The 15,970-nt window shown below is 52.1% G+C and overlaps 1 protein-coding gene across 7 annotated transcripts in view; it reads left to right on the plus strand.

Moving 5' to 3' along the window:
* Positions 1 to 72: 72 nt before the first annotated feature.
* LOC142826092 (general transcription factor II-I repeat domain-containing protein 2A-like) overlaps positions 73 to 15,970 on the plus strand; it is a 293,839-nt gene continuing 277,941 nt past the window's right edge. The window contains exons 1-8 of one of the 7 annotated variants that reach the window (XM_075918524.1): positions 73 to 298; positions 650 to 1,052; positions 1,375 to 1,605; positions 1,916 to 1,938; positions 2,630 to 2,743; positions 3,765 to 3,824; positions 8,250 to 8,363; positions 8,608 to 15,346. In XM_075918524.1, the coding sequence (XP_075774639.1) occupies positions 978 to 1,052; positions 1,375 to 1,605; positions 1,916 to 1,938; positions 2,630 to 2,743; positions 3,765 to 3,824; positions 8,250 to 8,271 (525 nt within the window). In that variant the 5' untranslated portion in view covers positions 73 to 298; positions 650 to 977 and the 3' untranslated portion in view covers positions 8,272 to 8,363; positions 8,608 to 15,346. Of the gene's footprint in view, positions 299 to 512; positions 1,053 to 1,374; positions 1,606 to 1,915; positions 1,939 to 2,629; positions 2,744 to 3,764; positions 3,825 to 8,249; positions 8,364 to 8,607; positions 15,347 to 15,970 lie in introns of those variants that run through there. The other 6 variants (XM_075918518.1, XM_075918519.1, XM_075918525.1 and 3 more) reach the window with 6 other exon arrangements.

Genomic DNA, 15,970 nt, shown 5'->3' on the forward strand with positions numbered 1-15,970 from the left:
CCGGCAGGGAGGGAATCCCCCGGGTCGCTACACGCGCTGCAAAAGCCCCGCCCCACCTGCGAGCCGGCCCGGGCTCCGAGACGCGGAAGTAGCCTCTGGCCGGGGGGGCGGGGCCAAGCAGCGCCCGGTCTGAGCTAAGCCCTGGCGCTGGAGCCTGGGCGGAGTCACGGAGCTGCTGCGCATGCGCGGTCTGACGGGCTACTCCGCCCATACGCCGCGCTCCCTGGGCCGGGAGCCGTTGTGAGGGGTCGTTGGGGCCGTTACTCGCTGGGGGGAGGGGCTGTGACCTGCGCTGCTGGTGGGTCCGGCGCTGGGTATCGGGGCGCGCCCGCTGGGGGCAGGGAGGGGGCGGGTCCGAATGGGCAATGGCCTCACCTGCCGCTGCGGTCGCCCCCCCCCCCCCCCCCGGGCTGTTGGCGCTTCCTGATGCTCGCGCTGGCCTGGCGGGGGGGGACCTGGGTGGTGCCGGGCGGGGCTGGGAGGGGGATTTGAACACAGGGCGGGGAGGGGCCCTGGCCTGAGGGGCGCAGCGATGGGGGGGCGGTTCTGGCCGGGGCAGTTCGCGGGGGAGGCCCAATGGACCCTGCAGGGGGGAGCGAAGCTTTTGGGGCTTTTTTGGTTTTTAATTTTGATGTTTTTTTGTCCTCAGTGCTGGCGCCTCAACCCTGCCCTCCCCCCCCCCTCCCCCCGACCTGCTGAGCTCAGGACAGTGACCCGGCCCCGGTCCCCAGCCCAGCGGCAGCCATGGCTGCAGAGCGCCCCGTGGAAGGTGTCCGGGAGGAAGCGCCGCGTCCCGTCTGTCTGGAGGATTTCACAGCCCCTGTCGCTCTGCAGTGTGGGCACAATTCCTGCCAGGCCCCCCTCAGCCCTCAGGGCAGAGACACTGAGCAGCAGGGACCCCTCCGGCCCAACCGGCAGCTGGCAAACGTGGTGGAACTAGCCAAGCCGCTGAGTTTCCAAGCAGCAGAGAGAGCAAGATGGGACGGGGTGTGCGGGGAGCACCAGGAGGCTCTGAAGCTGCATGTGCCCCTGTAGGACTGTCTGCTCACTTGGTGCATTTATATGTTTGCTTCTTTTCCCTCCCTGGGTATCTCTGTCAGGCTGGTGCTGAGTCCTGCCTCCTGGTGCTCTGGATATGAATTCCCAGAGCCCATGAATAACAAAAGATGCTGCCCATGACAGACATGGGAACATCCCTTTCAGAGGGACATAGGGCAAAGGAGATGCTGGGAGAGATGCATCTGCCTAGTAATCACAAAGAGGCAAACTTTAGAGTTTTCCAAGAAATTCGCCCTACTGCGCACTCAGCTCCCTGTGAAAGGGCCGTGGGCTCCATCCATGCCCCTGACCAGCCCTTTCCCTGTTTTCACACAGAAATGGACCCAAGCCAAGAGGCAGATGATTGTGGCTGAGTTTCAGCAGCTGCAGCAGTTTCTGGAGGAACAAACGCAGCAACTCCTAGCCCAGCTGGAGAAATTAGATGAGGAGATTGGGAGGTTCCAGATTGACACTGTCAGGAACCTCTCTGTGCAGATTTCCCGTATCAGCGAGAGGATTGGGGAACTGGAGGGGACATGTCAGAAGCCAGGAAGTGAATTCCTGCAGGTGAGACTGAGGGACAAACATGCCAGCTCCTCACACAGCGAAGAGAGGCTCCTGAATCAGAAGTGCTCGGTCCCAGTTGTCAGATCTCAGTGTAACACTTTGTGCATTGCTGCCATGTGAATGACTCTTGTGCTTTGTAGAGTTACAGGCACAGATCTATTAGAGATGGCAAAGCCCCATTCGCTCAGGGGATCCATGTTCCTGGGGCCAGGGCAGGGCCTCTCTGCCTAGGTTTGCAAAATCCCTTCTCAGAGGTCCCCTGTGTGTGTCCAATGGGGCTGAGATTCTTTTTTGTCTTTTTTTTTTCTAGGACGTCAGAGGCACCCTGAGTAGGTACGTGGCTCTCCCCTCACACTGCACAGAGCAGGGAAAAGGCTTGGAGCGGATGTTAGCACCACATCTCCCCAGAGCTCTACAGCCAGATGTTAAACATGAATATCTCTGATGCATTTAATTCTGAGGCTCATGCTCACACTTTAGACTCTGGAATTCCCCATTCAGGGCACAGTCTGACCAAGTGTTTCTTTGAGATGTCACCTCCTTGGGGATTGGTTGCCACAGGACTGTGGGGTGGAACATGGGCCTGTCACTGCTGGGCACTGAACATATTCAGCCCAGGATAGCAGGGATCAAGAGTGTGTCCCACTCGAGGGCTATTTGGAGACCTGTGCGGAAGGAGCTGGGGAGAGGGGAGCTGGTGTCTCAGTCTAATCCCTAATGGATAGATTCCTTCAGCCCTTCCCATGGGAACCGCATGTCCCTCAGCATCTAGAGGCCAAGGAGTGAGTTGGCCATGGAGAATCTATTCCCCTTTACTCCCCCAGCCAGACTTCCCAGGGCAGAAGTGAAGAACAAAAATGGGATCTTTGAGGGGAAGGTTGCATGGCCATGGGATGTGTTGCCCCTGCTCTCAGGCTGGGAGAATTGGAGGATTCTAACTCCAGGCTTGTTAGAGCTGAGACTTACTAGCCAGAACTTACCAGCAGTAAATGACATACAATCACAGTGAATTGTTTCTGTCCAGGTGTGAGACTGGGCAATTCCAGCTGCCGGAAGAGATTTCCCTTGAACTAGAAGAACAAGTCAGAGATTTCTCCCAGAAAACGATTGCTCTGTCAGAGACTGAGGGAATTCAAAGGTACGTAGAAGGGATGGTGGAGGAGAAAGCGGTTCAAGTATCTGAGGGTATGTCTACACTACCCTCCTAGTTCGAACTAGCGGGGTAATGTATGCATACCGCACTTGCAAATGAAGCCCGGGATTTGAATTTCCCGGGCTTCATTTGCATAAGCGGGGAGCCGCCATTTTTAAATCCCCGCTGCTTCGAACCCCGTGCAGCGCGGCTACACGGGGCTCGAACTAGGTAGTTCGGACTAGGGTGCCTATTCCGAACTACCGGTACACCTCATTTCACGAGGAGTAACGGTAGTTCGGAATAGGAACCTAGTCCGAACTACCTAGTTCGAGCCCCGTGTAGCCGCGCTGCACGGGGTTCGAAGCAGCGGGGATTTAAAAATGGCGGCTCCCCGCTTATGCAAATGAAGCCCGGGAAATTCAAATCCCGGGCTTCATTTGCAAGTGTGGTATGCCTACATTACCCCGCTAGTTCGAACTAGCGGGGTAGTGTAGACATACCCAGAGACTATTGAATCTGGGCTCTGAAGCCAAAATTCCCCTGCCTCAATTCCCACATGGAGAATGACGGCCCCATCACACTGCTCTCCTTAGAGACACTGAGCGAACAGACCCAACTGCATGCAGAGAGAGCCAGGGGTTTGCAAACTCTGAACCTCCCATTCAGAGATCAAAATGGCTAAAGTTACTATGATGGCCACGTGTCCCACCACCACCGCTCCAGGATATGATAAGAGGCAGTAAGTGAGTGAGAAGCCAAGTGGGCGGGGGTGAGGAGGGAAGAGTAAATCTTATTTACAGCTTCTCTCTCCTAGGACAGGTGTGAGGCTGCAGGGATATTGGCTCCATTGCTGGGAGGTGCCCGAGTGAGAGAGAGGAAATAAAAGTTTCAGACTCTTTCATACTAAATACCTGAGTGTGTGTGTATCTGTCTCTGATACAATTGAAACACAGAGTTCAGAGTGGGACATTGTTATAAATAGGAGAGCCTGGAATCTCACCTCTCTTATCCCTTCCCCCACTAGACACGCTGCCCTCTGCACTGGAGAGAGCAAGAGGAAAGTCCCTTGGAGCTTTCAGACAGGGTGAGTTTTCTGGTGGAAATTCTTTAAGTGACGTGAGAATTCCTGTGAAAACGTCTTCATGGGATTTTCATTGAAGTTACCAACCAAACCCAGCGAGCACGGTGCACAGAGCCCTAAATCACCCAGTGATCAGTGAGGAGCCCCAGGGGTGCTGCATGGGGACCTGTGGACATTTGGAGAAACACTGGTCTATAGGTTTGTGATACTAAAGGGTTGAAGTTAAAGCACAAAACATACCGCACCTTCAGGCTCAGATTTCACTGCTCAGTCAGTTTCAATATGGGGTTGGTTTCAAACAATAAATAGGCTGAAAGACTCCTTCACCCAAACTCCCTCCTAGACCCCTCTATCTGTCGTGTATCCCAAACCGTTACCCCAAGCATCCTCCTCCTCCCAGTGCCCATCCCGGATCCTCCATTTCCTGCATTTATGTCATGGAAAAGTGCAGCTCTCAGCCACTTTCTATTTGGCCCACTTCTTCGAATGGATATGGCTCAGTGAGAGCCAATAATTGAAAGCTGAAGCCAGACTATTTCAGACTAGAGGAGAGACACAAATGTTTGATAGGGAAGCGGATTAGCTGCTGAAACAAATGAACAAAGAGCTGGTGGATTCTCCCATCTCTTGATGTCTTCAAATCACTGGGGGACTTTCTAGAAAATACACTGTGGAGAAACAGCTTTGTGCCTGGGTAACTGGACTAAGTGTAATGGCTTGTGCCACAGAGGGGGTCAGACTGCATGACTGAGGATATCTTCTGATCTCATGAATCTTAAGATCTCATCCTGCAAACACTCAGCGCAAGTGTTTAATAATAAGCACACGTATTTAATAATAACACCACCATTCAGATGCTTAACGTCACTGATTCTCTATTTTGGAAAGGGATTATAACGTCTCTGTGAGATGAGAGCAATGTTTGTGCTGCAAATCTGTGAATGAAGACTAAGGGTTTTAAATACAACAGCCTGCATTTAACCTATGTCTATGTTCAGGCAGGTGAATATGTGCCTTATCAGAAACACTGGGTGCTGAGAACTAAATTCCATTGTTGCAGATGCAGTAATCTTGTAACTCAAGCCAGGTGCAGAGAGAAATGAATATGGATTTGGGATCTAAGTCCCGTGTGCTGTTAATGGAATATGTAGGCTAAAACTTTTGTCCACAGTGGCAGAGTCTTAACGTGTGTCACGTCACTAGGGACAGAGTCTGGGGAGAATGGGGGTGTGGAAAGGATTAAAGCCCCTTCTGAAATGTCTTTAATTCTCCTTCTCGCCCTGCGAGGCTGCAGAACACCCATGTCTGTCTCTAGGGGTACGTCTAGACTACATGCCTCTGTCGCCAGAGGCATGTAGATTAGGCTACAAGACATAGTAAAATGAAGCGGCGATTTAAATAATCGCCACTTCATTTAAATTTACATGGCTGCCGCGCTGAGCCGACAAACAGTTGATCAGCTGCCTGTAGCTAATCTCTATGACATGCTGTTTTTGCCAGTGAGAGGGGCTGGATGCTGGGGCTGAGGGAGGGTGGATGAGGCAGTTCACGCTCTGTGAGTATTTTGTCCGAGGTAGCTCTGTAGTAGAGAAACGTGAGCAGAGCTCTCCTTGCATTTCAGGCACAGGTTGGGTTTCCTTTCAAAAGTTCAGCTTCACTCTCTCTGGGGCTCACTTGCCTCTGTGTGCAGTGGAGCTAAATCACATCATCTGTGTTGTCTTTTTAGAGTGAAATATCTTTGGGTAGGGACTTTTTCTTCCTGTGTGAATGTCTGGCTTCATGCTCAGGAGACCTGTGTTCACTTCTCTGCCCATCACAGTCTTCCTGTGTGACCTTGATCAAATCCCTTAGACTCTCTGGCTGTGTCTAGACTGGCAAGATTTTGCACAAAAGTGGCCGCTTTTACGCAAAAACTTGCCAGCTGTCTACACTGGCTCCTTGAATTTGCGCAAGAACACTGACGATTTAATGTATGATTGTCAGCTTTCTTGCACAAATACACTGACGCTACCTCGGGAAAAAGCCCTCTTGCACAAATGCTTTTGCGCAAGAGGGCCAGTGTAGATAGGTAAAAACTGTTTTGCGCAAAAAAGCCCCAATGGCGAAAATGGCCACCGGAGCTTTCTTGCGCCAAACCGCGTCTAGGTTGGCACTGATGCTTTTGCACAAAAGCATCCGTGCCAAACTAGATGCTCTTTTCCGCAAATGCTTTTAACGGAAAAACTTTTCCGTTAAAAGCATTTGTGGAAAATCATGCCAGTCTAGACGCAGCCTCTGTGTGCAGTCACCTCTCTCTTTAATAACTCTTATAGAGTGTCCCTGTTTCTCAGGGCTGGGAAAGATACCTACATTAAAGAGGGATAATGCTTAGCACAGTGGGGTCCTGATTTATACCAGAGTTCCCAGGTGCTGCTGTGATTGATAATTTTGCTTCCCACAGTGACTGCAGTGCCATTAGAATTGCTGCTAGCGCCGCAGAGCGTTGTTATTGCTGTTCAGGGTGGCTCTTTCTGGAGCTCTGATGCCAGCAGCACTGACAGAGCCTGCGGCTTATCCATGCAGCACAGTTCAGGGTTGCCGCTAAGAAGGATCCAGGCTCCATTTGGAGGCTAAGGCACTCGGCCAAGTTTATTGTGAAAAGGAGCAGGATGCTAGTGTCCCAGCTCCTTAGGCACAGGTATAGTGAGACTTGTCCCAACCCAATAACGGTACCAATAAGTCAGCAGTGAGAATGCTGCCCCTCAGCCAGCATCAACATGCCCCTCTTGTGACTTCTCACACATTGACACAAACAAGATGCATGTTCCATGTGTTCTACCCCTTAGCCTCCTGCCTGTTTATTTTGAACAAAACATCCGTATCCATTATCCCCTCATCCCGCTCTTGTGCACAAGGGTCAGTGTCTTTCTGAGCCATCTCTTAGGACTGTTTTTCCAGTTACTGTGGAGATGTGTGTTGATTGGCCTCTTCCTGCTCAGGAATGTTCTTTCCTGGTTAGTTGGTCCCCAGTGTTCCACCATTCTGCCAAAGCCCAGCCTGTTCTAGTTAAAAAAGAATGGACATACACAGCTGCAATAAACCTTTTGCGAAGTGTGCTGGGTGCCACATCAATGGGAATGTTCTGATGTGATGACTATGATTATCTTATTTAACAGCAGTAGCACAGTGATCTCCATGGTCATGTCACAGGTGGATCTTCTGAACAGAAAATGAAGTTCCAAGAAGGGGTGGGGCCAAAGCCGAGGGAAACACACACACAAGGGCTACGTCTACACTGGCCCCTTTTCCGGAAGGGGCATGTAAATTTCACCAGTCGTTGTAGGGAAATCCGCGGGGGATTTAAATATCCCCCGCGGCATTTACATAAAAATGTCCGCCGCTTTTTTCCGGCTTTTAAAAAAGCCGGAAAAGAGCGTCTACACTGGCCCCGATCCTCCGGAAAAAGCGCCTTTTTCCGGAGGGTCTTATTCCTACTACGACGACTGGTGAAATTTACATGCCCCTTCCGGAAAAGGGGCCAGTGTAGACGTAGCCAAGGTGTAAAGGTGATAGATTCTGTGCAGCCCTGGAGGGGCACCAAATCAAAGGCCAGGCTGGCCACAAGAGTCAGACTGGGAAACCACACAAAGGCTGCTGCTGGCAGAGTAGAATGGAGGTTGCAGAGGGGTTGCTGAGCAACAGCCACAAGCACCAGAGAAGCAGCACGGCCCAGCTCCGCCCTGGCTTGCCCCAACAGAAGCCCAGCGCCACCCTGGGCAGCCATGGGAATGGCAACTGTTGTGGGCAGCTGGCAGGGCCCACCCAGACACAGGCAGTTGGGATCAGGAGTGGCACATAAGCAGGGCGTGAAGCAAGCAGCCAAGGATTCACTTAGATGCTTAGGAAACTTCCTCTGCCTCCTCCTGGCCCAAGTAGAACATCTGAGCCAAAGATCAGGGCAAGCCCAGCCCACCAGCCAGGGGTTTTGTGGACAGAGACTTGGGGAGCTAGACATCTGCTGGGTCCTTCATCTCCAAGTTCTAGTGACCTGCCATGTGGCAGCTGCTGTCTGAGTCCTGCCTGGGGAACTTGGTGTCACACCTTCATGCCCTCACTAGAGCTCCCCTTCTGAGCAGTGTGTTCCTGTCCAACTGTGGGATTCCGGGTGGATGGACCGGGCTGTGAGGGGGTCTGAGTTGTACCCTAGAGAGTGCAGCAGAGCGCTTAGCTGTCCTGGGGAATGAGCTGGGCCATTCCCAAGGTGGGGGAGTGATGCATCTTTACTGCAGGTGAGTGTGTCCTGGGATCTTGTACCAGCCAGAGCCCAGTCTCTGCAAGGTGGGGAAAGGAGCCTCTCTGGGTCGGTGACTCGGATCCTGGCTCTGAAAGCAGGAATGGCAAAGACCTTAATGAACAAGATCAGCACTTGGTTTTTTGCTCTTCAAACAGCATTTCCAGTCTCCGAAACTGATGTGATCTCCTGGGTGGAGCGAGAGGAGGAGCTGTGGGTCCCAGATCCTCCGAGCTGTGAGGAAGGGGAGATCATCAGCAACACCCAGACAGGTGAGCAATCAGTTAAACTGACTCAGAAACCAATTTCTGTTTCCTTATAGCAGATGTAACTTGTGTGTTTTCATGAAATCTGACTGACTGTTCAGCTTGTCTTCAACTCCAGTAAGAGTGTGGTGGGCAAGGAAAGGCTGGGTTCTCTTCTCTGTGGAAGGGTTGTGAAGGAGGACAATGAACTCAGCTCATGATAATTTGACCGTTATTTGAGCATGTGTCCCCTTTTCTATTCCTCTTTTAGAGTTTCCTTGCAGTTCATCGTGGAGAATAACTCCTGTGTGGATCATTCCTCTATTCCAACAGGTGACAGGACACTGACTGAGAACCATGAAAAGAGTCTTCAGCAGGAAGGACTGGAGCAAGTGTCTCCATGTGGACTATTATTGAGACGATCTGAAGGACATGTTTTCCAGATACGTGAGCACGGAGAGAGCTGTGAGAGTCAGCATAGCCCAGAAAAGCAGCAGGGAAACCATCTAGGAGAGGGACAGGGTAACTCCAGGAGCACAGGGGAGAAAAGAAACACAGAAACCGTCCAACAGGAAATCCCCCATCAACAGTCACCCTGCACGTGTAGTGACTGTGAAACTCTTGCTGAACATCAAAGGGTCCATACGGGAGAGAAGCCCTTCAAGTGCTCTGACTCTGGGAAAAGCTTCACTGAGCACTCACACTTTACAAACCATCAGAAAATACATACAAGAGACACACCCCATAACTGCTCGGACTGTGGGAAAAACTTCAGTACAAACTCACACTTGGTTATCCATAGGATGGCTCACACAGGAGAGAAGCCTTTCAATTGCTCTGACTGCGGGAAAAGCTTCAGTAGTAATGGAGAACTTATTAACCATTGGAGGATCCACACAGGAGAGAAACCCTTCTACTGCTCTGACTGTGGACAAAGCTTCCGTAGAAGCTCAAACCTTGTTACCCATAGCAGGAGCCACACAGGAGAGAAACCTTTCAATTGCTCTGACTGTGGGAAAAGCTTCAGTCAGATTTCACACCTTGTTAGACATAGGATGACCCACACAGGAGAGAAACCCTTCTACTGCTCTGACTGTGGGAAAAGCTTCAGAAGAAACTCAGACCTTGTTATCCATAGCAGGATCCACACAGGAGAGAAACCTTACAATTGCTGACTGCGGGAAAAGCTTCAGTCACAGCTCAAGCCTTTTATACCATAAGAGAACCCACACAGGAAAGAAACTTTTCAATTGCTCTGCCTGCGGGAAAAGCTTCAGTCAGTGCTCCTGCGTTACTAGCCATCAGAATACATACAAGAGAGTCGCCTTATAAAAGCTCTGATTGCAGAAAAGGCTTCAAACACAGGTCAGACTTTGTTAAAGATTAGACAGTCCACAGAGGGGAGAAAACCATTCAGTTATTCTGACTGAGGGGAAAGCTTCAGTCAGAGCTCAAATCTTCTTAGCCTTTGGAGGACCCACGAAGGGAACTCGGGATATACGTTTCTCTCCTCTAAGCTGCTTGGCTAGGTGGCTGTGGTCCCAGAAGACCCCCTTGGGGAGGGCCTCCTGGGTTACTGACCTGGCCACTGCCACTCACCTTTCTGCTCTCTGGGGCTTCTCACCACCTGGTCCTGCTGGGGCAGCTCCTTGGCCAAGGCCCCGAGCTGAGATTCCCGCCCCCACCCCCGCCTCTGAGCAACGGTACTGATGCTGATCCTCTTCAGGTCTGAGGAGAGAGCAGTTTAGGGCCCAGCTTCCTAGGATAGCACTCCCCAAATGGGATCAAACCCCAAAGAATGGGGTAAGCCCCATTTAGCAATGAAAGGGGGATGTGCACACCGATTGCTCCCATAGGTAGTAATTGTTTACACTAGGCTTGATAGTAAGTAAAAGTGGTTTTATTAAGTACAAGCTGTAGGAGTTAAGTGGTGATAAGTGAGAACAGGCAGAGCAAAGCAGATTACAAACTCAAAGGTAACAAAAAATGCTTTGTTAATGCTCCACTGAAACTTCAGTACAAACTTTTACAAACTCCCTCTAAAACCTCTTTTCCAGCTGCCCCTCCAAACCAGGGCTCTCCCCCACCCTGGGGTCTTTGGCTCCTTCCTTCAGATGCAGCCCAGCCAAAAGACCAAGTCCTCCAGGTGGATGTTATTTCCAAATAACGGCTTGCGGTGTAGACATGCACTGTAATTCCGAAATAAGGCTGCTGTGTAGATGCACCCCAAAGGTCACTGACCAGTGGCCTGGGCTCCCCATACTCAGGAATCCCAGTGTGGTTTCTGTGTTCCTAAGTCCGGCGTCTGAGGGCTGCAGGAGAAAGACCTGGTGTGGACAGGGAAATCCCAATGAACCTCCTGGCAGAGCGTTATTGGTCCCATCTCAGAGCACTGGTTCCGTCTCTGGGTATAGTTCCTGCTGGGCTCTTCTGGACTACTCCAGATCATTTGTTCAGGTGAACTTGTGTTTTTGTTTTAGTACAATGACATAGTTAAAAAGTTCTATAACACAGACATGTAACGAGGCAAGAAATAAAGCAGGTTTAGCCACTGCAGAAGAAAAGGAGTAAGTTTATTTATTTCCTAGATTCTGAGGCTTAAAAGAATTCCTTATGTTTCACTCTTATAAATGTGAACGTGTTGAATAACCTACCCTGTGTTGTGGGTTCTCTCTCTCTGTGAAGTCCTTCGGGTCATGCACTTTGATCTCTGGTGAGTTAGATGTGCAGACAGCACAACACAAATGAGAACTTACCAAAATAAAAGCGGCGAGGAGTCCTTTGGCACCTTATAGGCTAACTGAAGTGTCGGAGCATAAGCTTTCGTGGGCAAAGACCCACTTGGTCAGATGCACTTCAGTTAGTCTATTAGGTACCACAGGACTCGTCGCCGCTTTTGCAGATTCAGACTAACATGGCCACCCCTCTGATAATTTACCAGAATGTTCGTTGTATTTTAACCATATGCTAGCCTTTGCCACAAGTTCTGTGTGCAGTTTAAGCACTGACAATGGTCAGTATCTCTCAGCAGTGGGGCTGGAGCAAAGGAAGATGGGGGGGCATGACACTTGCCCTGACACTGTGACATACCCCACCTGCCCTCCGGAGATGCCCCTGTCTGCAGGTTTCTATTCTCCCAACCAAAGCCCTCCAGGCCAGGTACAGCTGAGCTGGACCAGCTACAGCCTGGCCACTGGGCTGCTATCTCAGTGCAGACCTACCCAGAGCGATTCCTTTTGAGTGGTAGTCTCTCCACTTTCCAGCCCCCCATGTGTGAGTGCTGCTCTCTAGGGGTGCTTGGAAGAGTTGGGCTGGGGGCAGGGCCGGCCCGAGCCATTCTTGCACCCTGGGCAGCGGGCGCATGCTGCATGCATGCTTCCGTCCCATGGCGGCAACCTATGGGGGCACCTGATGTGGCGTCCCTTACCACTTCAATCAGGTGCTTCCATAGGTTGGCACCCCTGCCTTAATCTGGCCCTGGCTGGGGGTGCAAAGTGCCAGGCAGAGCGGGGTGGGGTTTGTCTTTGTTTCTCCTTTGCCAATAAAGCAGATGGTTAGTTTGTCCCACTCATGAGCTATGTCTACACTCATGCCTTCTTGCGCAAGAAAGCTTTGATGGCCATTTTAGCCATAGGGCTTTCTTCCGGAAGAAATCCCTGCCGAGCATCCACACTGCCCTCTTGCGTAAGAGCTCCTGTGCAAGAGGTCTTACACCTGTTAAAAAAGAGCGTAGCTCTTGCGCAAGAAGCCCTCTCTTACCACACCATACTGTAACTTTCCTTGAGCAAGAGCTGGCGGGCAGTGTGGGCGCTCTATGGATTCTTGCCAAGAACGGCTGTACTTGCTAAGAAGCCGCAAATGTAGACATAGCCCTGGTGTCCTTTGTCCTGCAGTAACTGGCTCCCACCACCCCGTGGCTGCTGCCAGAGATCCCCAGCTGGGAACCCCTCCCCTGATCTGTGGGGCTTCGGTCATTCTATGCAGGAAACCCAGGGCCGCATTAAGGCATGGGCTAGCCGGGCAGCTGCCCGGGGCGCCTGATATAAGGGGTGCTGTGTGCCCCTTACAGCTGATAACTGCCATCAGGCACCACGTGTCTGTATCACAAGCTGCAGCAGCTCCCACCAGCCACCCTGCAGTGACCACCCAAGGAAGGGGCCGCGTTAACCCCTGCAGCGCTGGCCAGAAGCACCCTTCCCCCCGCGGCTGCGGGACCCTGCTTGGCCTGCTCCCGGCGGCACCAGGCTGAGCACCAGTGGCGGTGGCCGGGCAGCAGGAGGCATGTGCCTTGCTGCCAGCTCCGTGCGCCTTCTCCCACGTTCCAGGTGGGGGCTGGGCCATGCATGCGCCCTTCCCCAACCTAGGGTGCAATTAAGCTGTCTGCCCAGGGCACTGGAATGGCTTGTTCTGGCCCTGAGGAAACCCCCTCCGAGGGGGAAGCAGGGATATTGCTGTGGTGTCCCTGAGAACAGTCAACCCACTCGTCTGTTGACCCAGGGGACAGCAGCCAGTGGCTAATTTCCCCTTCCTCACCTGGGCGGGGACATGGCTGGGACTGAGGGTGTCCTGTTTCTCAGGGAGCTCTGACCACTGGGCTGGGACCAGACTTGGCAGAAATCTTTCCCAGAGAGACACAAGCTGGAGAGATGTTTGTGGGGAAGCATTTTGTAAATGTCGATGGATGTAAACTGTTTCTGCAAGTGGGGGGTTTGAAGCTTTCGTTTAAAAATTTCCTCTGTCCTGTTGTTTCTGCTCTGTGGTGTTATCCCAATTGTCTGCCATGCAAAAGGTCTGTGTCAAACCCAGGCGGAAAGAGCCCCCCTCTTTCTCCATTCAATTCCTTCTCTGCTCCCTCAGGCCCACTCCTGTCTCTCACACAGCCCCAGCTGCTTTGCTTTCTGCCCAGGTGTGTATCCTTCCCTGGCACTATAATACCATGGGAAGGGATCCTTTGCCAGCTTCTTAACTAGTAGCTCATTTAGGGCATGTTTACACAGCAGGGCAAAAGTCAAACTGAGATACACAACTTCAGCTACTTATTTGTGTAGCTGAAGTAGCTTAACTTGGCTTTTGGCAGGAAGAGACCTTTCCCTACTCTTCATGAAATGGGGGTTACTGGAGTCAGAGTAGGAAGTCTGCCAATTTGTACTTAATTTGAAACAACAGCTTGCTGTGTAGACAGGCACTTTATTTCCAAATAACACTCCAGTGTAGACATGCTCTTATTGTCCCATCACAGAGCTGATGCTGAAGGACAGGAAGCTACACAGTGCTGAAGGGGAATAATCAGATACTGAAGTATTTTTTTTCCCCCTGCCCCCTCCTTGGGGGAAATTTGCTTCTGTTCTCCTATGAGGCTGGAGATGTCAGTTAGTGTCCTCCCTCCTACTAGAGAAATCAGAGACTTTTCCTACCTGAGAGCTGGAGAAAGCTAAGACTGAATTGCTTTGTATGCAGAGAGTGTAACTAAAGGGAGGGCATTGTCTAGCATGGGGCTTGAACCTATGACTCTGAAATTAAGAGTCACATACTCTACCAACTGAGCTAGCCACTCCGTGTGCAGTGTCTCGCCCCCAATACCCTGTCACAGGATAGAGGATCAGCGTGTTCTCAAATGCTTGATTCAAGGCTCTGTCCTGTCCCCAGTGGGGCGCTCTGATCTGTGTGGGGAGGCCTAAGCACACTGGCCTCTTTTACCACAAGAATGGCTCCATTTCAGTCTCTCAAGTAACAGGAGAAGAGTCCGTAGCAGCAAGGGAAGGTCCCCTGAGTGAAACCAGGCAGAAATGCCACGTCTCACGTTCTGCAGCAACCCTTTCTGCCCTGGCAGGCACTGCCCCTTCTCACACTGGCCTGGGCCTGGCATCCCTCTCCTCTCAGCACCACAGAAAGTCCCTTGGCGTGAGCCTGGGAAAGCTAGAGGCCTCAGTCCTGTTGCCTCTGAGGGGCTTGTGCCTTGGCCTCCTTGGCCCATGGCGGCCGGCTCTCCCAGCTGCCCCCTGAGCGCTGCTGGCCAAAGGAGGCAGCAAGGCAGGAGTAGGGAGAAGCAGCAAGTCCCACTGAGGCCGAGAGCTCGGGCTTAAGCCTCCAGCCCCAGCAGAAAACCTTCAGCCCGGTCTCTGTTGCTCCCTCCTCAGACAGGAGGAAGTCCTGTTGCCTCAGGCCGGAGGAGGCAACAGGAGGCCTCCTCTCACAGCCTTACGCTCTGCTTCCATGCTGGCTAGAGTTGCCAGGGGTCCAGTTCTGAACCGAGCTGTCCAGTATTTGAGCTTTCTGTTCGGGAAACAAACTGAGAAAGTGTAAATGAGGAAATAGAAATGTCGGGTATTTTCTAAATAAGCTGTAATGTCAATTGTGAGGTATTGTCAAGTGAGTCCAGTATTTCTGTTGAATCATCTGGCAACCCTAATGCCTGCAATCGCAGGGGCCAGGGAGCTCCCTGGCTGGCCGCAGCCTCAGCCACTTCCTGTTTCATGACCCAGGCCCAGGCAGTCTAGGTGCGTCTCTGTGGGGCCCTGAGACATTTTGTTTGCTCTTGTCCAGGTGCAGGAGGCCCAGATTCTGCAACACTCACAGGCCCCACAGGAGGGGGCTGGTTTGATGCTTCAGTCCACGGCCCGGCAACAAGCCCCCAAACTCCCCTGTGCTCTGAGAGCCCCGTTTGCTGTGTGAATTCTGTGGGGCAGGTTATCTCAGGCCTAGGCACAAACAGGGTTCAGAACCAACCCACAAGTAAGTCCCTGCTCAAGAGGATTGAGCAGTGTCCTTTGCCAGCAATGTTAGTCCAGCCATATAAGTGTCCCACTCACGTGCCCAAACTTTCTCCATACCCCACTCACAGTTGCTGCCCTTGCTCAGGGCAGATAAGATCTCAGGGGTGGTTTTCAGTCCCAGGGACTCCAACCCAAACCCTGAGACCCAGGGGTTTATAATAGAGAGGATCAATGTTTGCTTCACTTTTCCCTCCCCCCAGCAACACTAAATCTCAAGGCCAACTCTACAGTCCCAGCGGCTGGGGGAGATGTGCATGTCAGAGCCTCTGCCCACTGAGCTGTAACTTTCTGTGCCCAGGGAGCCAGACATCACCAGGGCGGGAGGGAAATGGGGAATGGCTGCACTTTGGGAGGCAAAGGTGTTGTCTGGGACCATAGAGTAGAACGGTTTCACCAGACTTCCTGATGGGGGCACCATGGCTTAGCTGGCTAAAGCGTTTGTCTAGTAAACAGGAGTTCTTTGGTTCAACTCCCGGTGGTACCTTGGTGTAGCCTTTGCTCACATTTTCCTAGGTCCTCCTGGGACACAGAAGAGGCCTCCCCTGGCCACCCATGGAGCTGCTGGTTCAGGAAAAGGCTGATTGGGGAGGAACATTGGGAAGAAGGAAACCACAAGCCTGGAGAGGGTGCAGAGGCTGTTGTGACTGGCACTGACAAGGCAGGGCTCTGACTGCAATTGCTGGGACAGGAGAGCCAGCACCACATGCCCTTGTGATTCCCTGAGGGGGGTCAGCACCTAGAGAGCCTGAGGGTGAAACCTCTGCAGCTCCTGCGGCCATGGAGAGTGAGGGTCTGTGGGCAGCAGGTGCTTCTCACTTTTGGTTTCCTTCTTTCTAAAACTCCTCCCCAATCAGCCTTTTC

The sequence above is a fragment of the Pelodiscus sinensis genome, unplaced genomic scaffold (genome assembly GCF_049634645.1).
Source record: "Pelodiscus sinensis isolate JC-2024 unplaced genomic scaffold, ASM4963464v1 ctg46, whole genome shotgun sequence".
Lineage (NCBI taxonomy): Eukaryota > Metazoa > Chordata > Testudines > Trionychidae > Pelodiscus > Pelodiscus sinensis.